This window comes from Lygodium microphyllum, chromosome 13 (genome assembly GCF_053477565.2).
Source record: "Lygodium microphyllum isolate KBCC chromosome 13, Lygodium_microphyllum_v1.1.10, whole genome shotgun sequence".
Lineage (NCBI taxonomy): Eukaryota > Viridiplantae > Streptophyta > Polypodiopsida > Schizaeales > Lygodiaceae > Lygodium > Lygodium microphyllum.
Genome location: NC_141147.1, coordinates 34043929 through 34051337, shown reverse-complemented (window position 1 = coordinate 34051337; position 7409 = coordinate 34043929). Strand labels below are relative to the sequence as shown.

Sequence of the window (7409 nt, the reverse complement as noted above, 5' to 3'; positions counted from 1 at the left end):
TTCTAGTTGACATGTGTCCACCCCCAATCTAGCTTGCAACACATGATTGACTCCACATGTAGTCCTTTCTATGCAAAAGGAGGTTGACTATTGTGGCTACTTCTAGACGACATGAGCTTTTGGAAGCATGTCTAAATTGGGTGTTTGACATTCACCACCATCTTTGTGAAATGGAAATTTCCCTTTACTTTCATGTCTATAAAAGCTAACATGTTTGGCTAAAAGTCCCAATAGAAAATCTAGAATTGAAGGGAAACCTTTAACCGAGTCTTTTATGTTCTGAAGAGTAGGTAGGTGAACTTTCTCAACATTTAAAATTTTTTTACCACTATCCCCTTCAAGTCTTAAACTTCTATTTCTAACCGCTAAAGTGAAAGGAATATTGAAATGTTACTTTTGATAGAATACATACTTCTAAGGTATTGCTCTTACTACACATTTTTAGAAATTCCCGCTTGTTCGTTGTGCCAATGTGCACATATTAAAATGACCAATGATTTACATGTCATGTAAATGACAGTCATGTTTCTAGCTCATGCAAACTTACAAAGAACAACTTCCCCTATTGAGATTTATTTTTATTTCAGAACAAAAGGATGAAATGGGGAACTCATACCTTGTAAGTAGCTAAAAATCCTTGAAGTACTTGACCAAGAAATAAACAAATAAGCAATAGCCTCCATGTCCTACTTGCACCTCTCGTAGTTAGCATGGTTACCATTGGCAAATAGAGCCAAATATCTAGAGCTTTAGTGAAGGTAAACATGAATATGGTCTACAATCGGCCTATAAAATGCAAATAAAGTTCAAATTGTTGCCATGCAATTGTGGATTTCCTCCAACGAAACCTCACATTGAAGAACACTAGCATCTAGTCTCAAAACCTAGTATGCTTGATCTACCCGTGATGTAGCCACTTATCTCTTCCTCAAATAGGCCCTCATTCTTTCCTAGAACTTGGTTATGGTAAAATTGTAGTACATGTCCTATATCCTACATTTAATGATTGTAGAAATGTAATAATGGCATCAAATAGCTCATACCTTGTAGCACACAAATTGGTACATAGTATATCGATGGAAATTGATAGGCACAAACTTCATGTCTATTGATGAGCTTATCCTTGGTGAAAATGGTGCATGTAAAGTCATTCCTCATGTGTGACTTCCAATCACCCATATCAACTTCTGCCATACACCATAAGTCCAAGAAACTTGAATCTTTGTGCTATCCATAAGAAGCCCATCCTTCCCAACTACTATGACAATAACAACCTCTACAATCTCATGTGCCTCAAGTCACAAAGCCATGCCTCTCCTACTATAAATCCACTTTGGCCTCGGATAGGTTCCCAATTCTTAAGAAATTACTTCCATTATTTGAAGGGGGGGCCTAAGGGGGTTTGTGTTGTCTCCAATGAAAATAATGTTTCCATGGATGGCCATGAACCTCTTTGTGCTTCTCTACCCAACCCCAATGAACAAGACCCCTGAGCTCTCCTTTAACAACAAGTCTCTTTTAAAATGTGCAAGATGCTTCTAAAGCCACCTACATGGCCAAAAATTGAAATTTCCTATAGTCATCAAAACAGATGACTCTTTGGTTGAATGTGGATTGATGCCTAGACAAGACTTTTGCTCCTCTAATAGAGTACCGTTGTCACCTATCAAAAAGTTTCTCATTTTTTGTTACACAATCTTCATCACTCTTCCAAACCCATTTGCATACATAACCCAAATTTGATGTAGATATTGTATCTATAGTTCATTTTGCACTAGGAAAACACTAGCAAGCAAGCCTTCATGAACCTTTCATCTTTTATATTTCCATTCTACCTCTAGCTACATCATGTGAAGTCTTGCAAGTAAAATCTAGCTATTCCTCGGCAAGGATGATAAATGATTGTTATTGCTTGTCATTGTTTTGACCAACCTTGTCTCATGATCAATGACATGCAATTTTATTTATCCACTAATGTGCAACGCCCTTGGGTTCCATATATTCTACCATAAATTTAGCCTTTATTAAGTTTTCACCTTGTTAAAACCAACAACTTTTGTTATGGCTTGAATATGTTATAAAATCTTGCCATTAAGATCTAGTAACTAACCATTACAAAAACCTTAGTACCAATCACAAAATTCTCTACAAAGGTGTGCTCTTCATGCTTAATGGGCTAGAGATTCGTTCCCTTCTTCCGTAGACAAAGAAAGAAACCTATTAAAATCTAAGAAAAGATTGAGTTTCTTCAAGATCTTAGATATTTTATTGTTTCATGCTTTACTCGGCATTAATATCCCATAGAATATCTTCCAAGTGCAGTAAAATCTAGGCTTTGCGCAATATGTCTGGCATGCAAAGGCAAGTGGAATGTGCAAGGTAGTGGCACAACATGCGTGGTCATGAGAGCGGGGGAACGCTCTGAGGATGGGTAAAGATGTTGTGGGGGTCGATTTGGGCCTTGATCTGCGAGAGGCGATGGAAGTTGTGGAGGAAGTAGAGGGGGCCCCAGGAGGCCTGGGCCTGGGAGAAGGCAGGGGCGACGCCGAGGTCGAGGTCGATGTAGTTGATGTAGGCGGCCCGAGGGGAGGCGGAGACGAAGGGCTGCATGTACGCATACAGGCCGCGCAGCCAGGCAATCAACGGGGCATCCACGGACGGGCTTCCTCCCTCGCTCCACACTGCTTGGTACTGTATATTGTAGAGTGTGCCCTTGCGGTGAGGGAAGGCGATGGCGTCCTCCGCTATCCGATCCATTATCCCCCCATATGGCTCGAAAATCATGTAGCCTTTGCCTGGATTGGCTTGCAACCTGTCGAAGGCTCCCAGGATGGCTTCTTTGGGTAGCGGCCTGCCTTTTCTCACGTAGTCCGACTTCGCTTTGAAGTAGCCTTTCTCTTTGTTGACCTTGCTGAGTAGGTCGTCGACTGAGCCGATATACGCGATGTTAACCGCGCTGTCGATCCATGCGCCTTCGATGTAATCCTTGGCCTCTAGGCCAAGCTCCGGGTAGGTGCGACCTGCATTGGTTCACACACGAGGTCTTTGAGATAGCTGCCCAATTGCAAGTTGTTCATGCTTACGTCTTCCCAACGTTCGTACTCCTCAATAGACTCGTGTTTGTGTCTTCCTAACGATCGAAAGAACATAAAACAATAACCTCATGTGTTGTTAGTAGAATTCGGTCAACTCTTGAGGGGTAGGTTGCACTTGACCTCTTCAAGGTCTTAGGTGTTCATGATATGGCTTCCAATCTCATTGAAGAAAAGGTCTTAAGAGGAGAAAATCTCATTGACTGCGCATTATGGTAATGATTTGATCTCCATTTATATGGGGACTATAGTTTATTTCTCTGGCATTTTTTAAATATTTGTTTGGCATCCTATAAAGAACATATGTGCATGATCCTATTGCTTTTTCATTTGTGCTAAAAAAAGGACATGAAGGCATAACATTTGAGAGGAAAATCTAAGGTCAGACAACCATGGGATTGGACAAGCCCCAACTAAGCAACCATAGTGGATTAAGAGCCTAGTATAGTATGCATTCTTGTTGAGATTATCAAGACGTTTCTCGAGCCTTTCAATGCCATGTGTGCTTTATTCTCAAGCCTTTCAATGCCGTGTGTGCTTTTGGTCTATTACAATAGCCTTTCTATTTCGTACGACCTTTTAATCTCCAGAGTTCTAATCTTGATAGTAGTTTCTTGGTGACACCCTTCCTGAATGTAAGAAAATGATGAGAGGAGCCAAGAGTGAGCTAGGTTAAGGAGCACCTTTAGGAGCTCCAAGAGTGTGCGAAGAACCAAAGGTCACAGGTTCCATCCTCTTATACTGAGGCACCTTTGTAACAAATGATGGAGAATAACCCACGGTGAGACATTGTTTTAACAAGAATGATTCTAACGCATATTACAATTTCCTTGGCTGCTGAGTTGTGAGAAGGATAAGTTCATCAGTCGATGCTATGACCTTAGTGTATTGGTGATAGTTCCCTACTAGCGTATCTTACTACTATATTATTTTCGCTATAGGTTTAGTAAGCCCTGAACCTCTAGATGGCTTTCCAAACCTCCTTTTCCCAATCAAAACCCCCTCCTCCCGTCCCCTCTTTCTCTCTTGTAATCTCTATTTTTCTCTTTCCCCTTCCTTTTTTCATTAAACATTCCCTCCCCCCCCCAACAACTTCCCTTTTTTTAATTAAAAACCCCCCCTCTCACACTTATAATATATCTTCCTCCCCTTTTTAATTAAATAAAAAAATAAGAAAAAGAAAAGAGAGGAGAGAGAAAAAGAGAGAGAGAAGAAGAAGAATAAGAAAGAGGACAACAAATGGGAAAAAAGAGAAGTTTTTTTTAGTTTAAATATTTTTTGAGAAAACGGGGAAAAGAAAGAAAGAGAAAGGAAAAAGATAAAATTTAAAAGAGAGAAAGATAGAAAAAAAAGGGAGGAGAAGAAAAGGGGGCAGGGAGAAAGAGAGAGAGAGAGAATTAGACAGGGAATTTAGGGGGGAGAGAGAGTAAATTAAAAAATTAAAAACAGAGAGAAAAAAGAGGCGAGAAAAAAATGAAAAATAGATTGTTGAGCAAAGTTGCCGTTTGATAGCACGACAACTTCACTCGCCATTTTAAGAGAGCAAAGCTGCGCAAAATGGCATAGTATTCTGCACCTGCACATAACGCTAGTATTAATTATCAAGGGAAATGTTAATTCACGAGTCCCTTCGATAGATAAGATGAAGGAGAGGAGAAGAGACGAGAGCGGGGAGGACACGACTTACCCATGAGCTCGACTGTTTCTGAGAGGGTGCCGAGGTACTGCCCGTAGAAGGAGGCGCCAATGTCGGCGGAGGAACTGGTGTTGGTGGGGGGCACGCCGGCCACGTAGACGGAATGGAAGAGCTCCTCGGGGGCGGCAGGGGCAACGGACTGCCAGCGGTACACTAGATCGCTGATAGCGGCCTTGCCGGTCTTCCAGACCCGGTAGGTGGTGACACGTGGAGGCACGGGCACAAGGCGGAGGCGCCAGGCTACCACGATGCCCCAGGAGCCGCCGCCGCCGCCGCGGAGGGCCCAGAAGACGTCCTCGCCCATGGTGGCCCGGTCTAAGAGCCGCCCACGTGCGTCCACCAGGCGGGCGTCCAGGACGTTGTCGGCGGCGGTGCCGTACTTCCGCGAGAGGAAGCCGTAGCCACCCCCACTGATGTGGCCGCCGCTGCCCACGGTGGGGCACACCCCTGCCGGGAAGCCGCGGGTTCCGCCGCTGGCGCGTGCCACGTGGTAGTATATCTCCCCGAGGGTGGCGCCGGCCCCGGCCCACGCCGTCTCGAACCCGTCGTCCACCGCCACGTCATTCATGTTCGCCAGGTCGATCAGCACGAAGGGGCGGTCCCCATCGCCCCTCGACGAGAGGCCCTCGTAGCTGTGGCCCCCGCTCCTCACCCTCACCTCGTAGCCCGCCTTCAGCGTGCACTGCAGCGCTGCCTGCACCTGCTGGTCCCTGTATGGGAAAACCAGTGCCTCCGGTCTCCTGATCCCTGCCTCCGTGAAGCGCAGGTTCTGCAGGGAGGATGCTAGCAGTGCCGAGTACGCCCCCGCATTCGAGCTCGCGGAGGTGACGTTGGTGACTCCTCTCCTTGACAGGCAGCTCCACAGAGAGTCGCTTGCCGTACTCTGCGCACCTTCGACTGTCTGCAAGTCCCAACATGATGCAATTGCCGCCGCTAGGAGAAGAAGAGCAGATGAAACAAGCCAACTTCTCTTCTCCATATCTATCTATTTCTTGGTGATTGGACCGTGTGCTAGACGCGATGAGAGAGAGTCGTGTAGTCTAGACTCTAGCTGTCCTAATAAGAAGCCAACTCTTTAGTCTTTAATAATAGAAAAAGAAGCCAAATATTTAGTATTTAAGGCAGCCCTCAAATTTGAAGGGCTACCCAACTTTTCATTTTGAAGGTCTTAGAGGACCTCTCCTTTTCTTTCTAAAGAGTTTGGAAGGGCATATAACTATTTTTCTAAAACTCTTACCTTTCTTTTGAAGGGTAATATATGTATCGCCATTCTCTAGAAGGGCAAAACCCCCTTTGAAGGGTGTTGCAACCTTCAAATTTTAGGCCTGATTTAAGGAGATGGATGGAAAGGAGAAAAGTGCCGGCCAATTGCATGATGATTAAGCCATTCCTGCCCGTCAATGCATGCATTATTAGAAGCTTCTTACGTTTCAACGGCTCGGTCATCCTTTTTCATGAGATATTTCGCCATCGCCATAGAATAGTATTGTCCTACCATCTCTTTTCTTTTATACGATTCAATGTCTTGACGAGTTCTCACTTTGTTTCTAGAGGAAGAAAGCCAATAAGAACCCACCCCTATAAAGAAGAACGCTTCAACCCACACTTCAAGTCAATGAACTACAACACAAATTTGATACAACATCATCAAATCCACACTTCAAGTCAATGAACTACAACACAAATTTAATCTTCAACATTATCACACCGATGGGATGGTCAATAGCAATTGCTCGCAACCTACAACTCTTCAATTTCTAGAATATTTATGCGCAAAAGTTTTTCTGCCACTCCTTTGTGGTTGAGCAAGACGCCTATTGTGGCCTCTCCAAGACATTTTTGACGAAGCAAAGAAGATCACATTTGGTGACAATCTACTAGCCCTAGCACCCAAGAGTACTAAGCAGTGGCAACAAGAAACCGACATGCTCATCTTCCCTCATGGTTGCACAAGTGTGAAAATCAAAGGAAGATAATCAACAATTGCACATTGAGATATTAATGTTGATGGCCCCCAATGACAAATAACAAGAATTGAAAACTAAGAAAACTATTCGATGAAGCAACTAACATAAAGGCTACTAATCCATAAATTGAGTGATCTGCATTTCCAACATGAAAACCAATAGAGATAAGATACTATGCTATCATGTCATGCCATGCTCTTGGTGTATGTTTTAGTCCATATAAGGCTTTGTAGCCTATACATATAGTCGGGGTGAACCATGCTCTCATGACCCTATGGCCACTCCATGTAAACTACTTATTGCAACTCACTATATTGAGATGTCGAGCTCTACATGAGTTGGCATCCACTACATGCCTTGATGATATGGCACGATATTATTAATTGGCATGTTAGGTGATCAACATGAGGATACGTGAGTGATTCTATAGTTGTACTATACCCACGTAGTCCATCCTTGGTTATGGCATATTCATTGTGCTACCTCTTATTTTCTAGTGGGCTCACACTTAGTGACCGCATGTCCATGCATTGTGGTACTTTCGTATTAGTATCTTATCATGTTGTAGACTTAGTTCTTTTGTGTGAAAGAAGAAAAAAGGAGAAGAAGATTTTAGTCTTATCTCTCTATGTTCTCAAGTCTCCATTGCTTTTG

At 43.5% G+C, this 7409-nt stretch overlaps 1 protein-coding gene across 1 annotated transcript; it reads right to left on the bottom strand.

The window, feature by feature from the left end:
• Positions 1 to 2070: 2070 nt before the first annotated feature.
• LOC148026498 (berberine bridge enzyme-like D-2) lies at positions 2071 to 5878 on the bottom strand. Its single transcript, XM_087690935.1, has 2 exons — positions 4780 to 5878; positions 2071 to 3020 (listed from the first exon to the last, which is right to left on the bottom strand). Exons 1-2 carry the CDS (start codon positions 5765 to 5767, stop codon positions 2401 to 2403), a joined length of 1608 nt encoding a protein of 535 aa, XP_087547061.1. The 5' UTR covers positions 5768 to 5878; the 3' UTR covers positions 2071 to 2400.
• Positions 5879 to 7409: the final 1531 nt, after the last annotated feature.

Bases quoted from the DNA above. Each gene is read 5' to 3' on its own strand.
- LOC148026498 (XM_087690935.1), bottom strand. From the start codon at position 5,767: ATGGAGAAGAGAAGTTGGCTTGTTTCATCTGCTCTTCTTCTCCTAGCG. The intron at 3,021-4,779 runs GTAAGTCGTGTC...GAACCAATGCAG, and splicing joins AGAAACAGTCGAGCTCATGG to GTCGCACCTACCCGGAGCTT.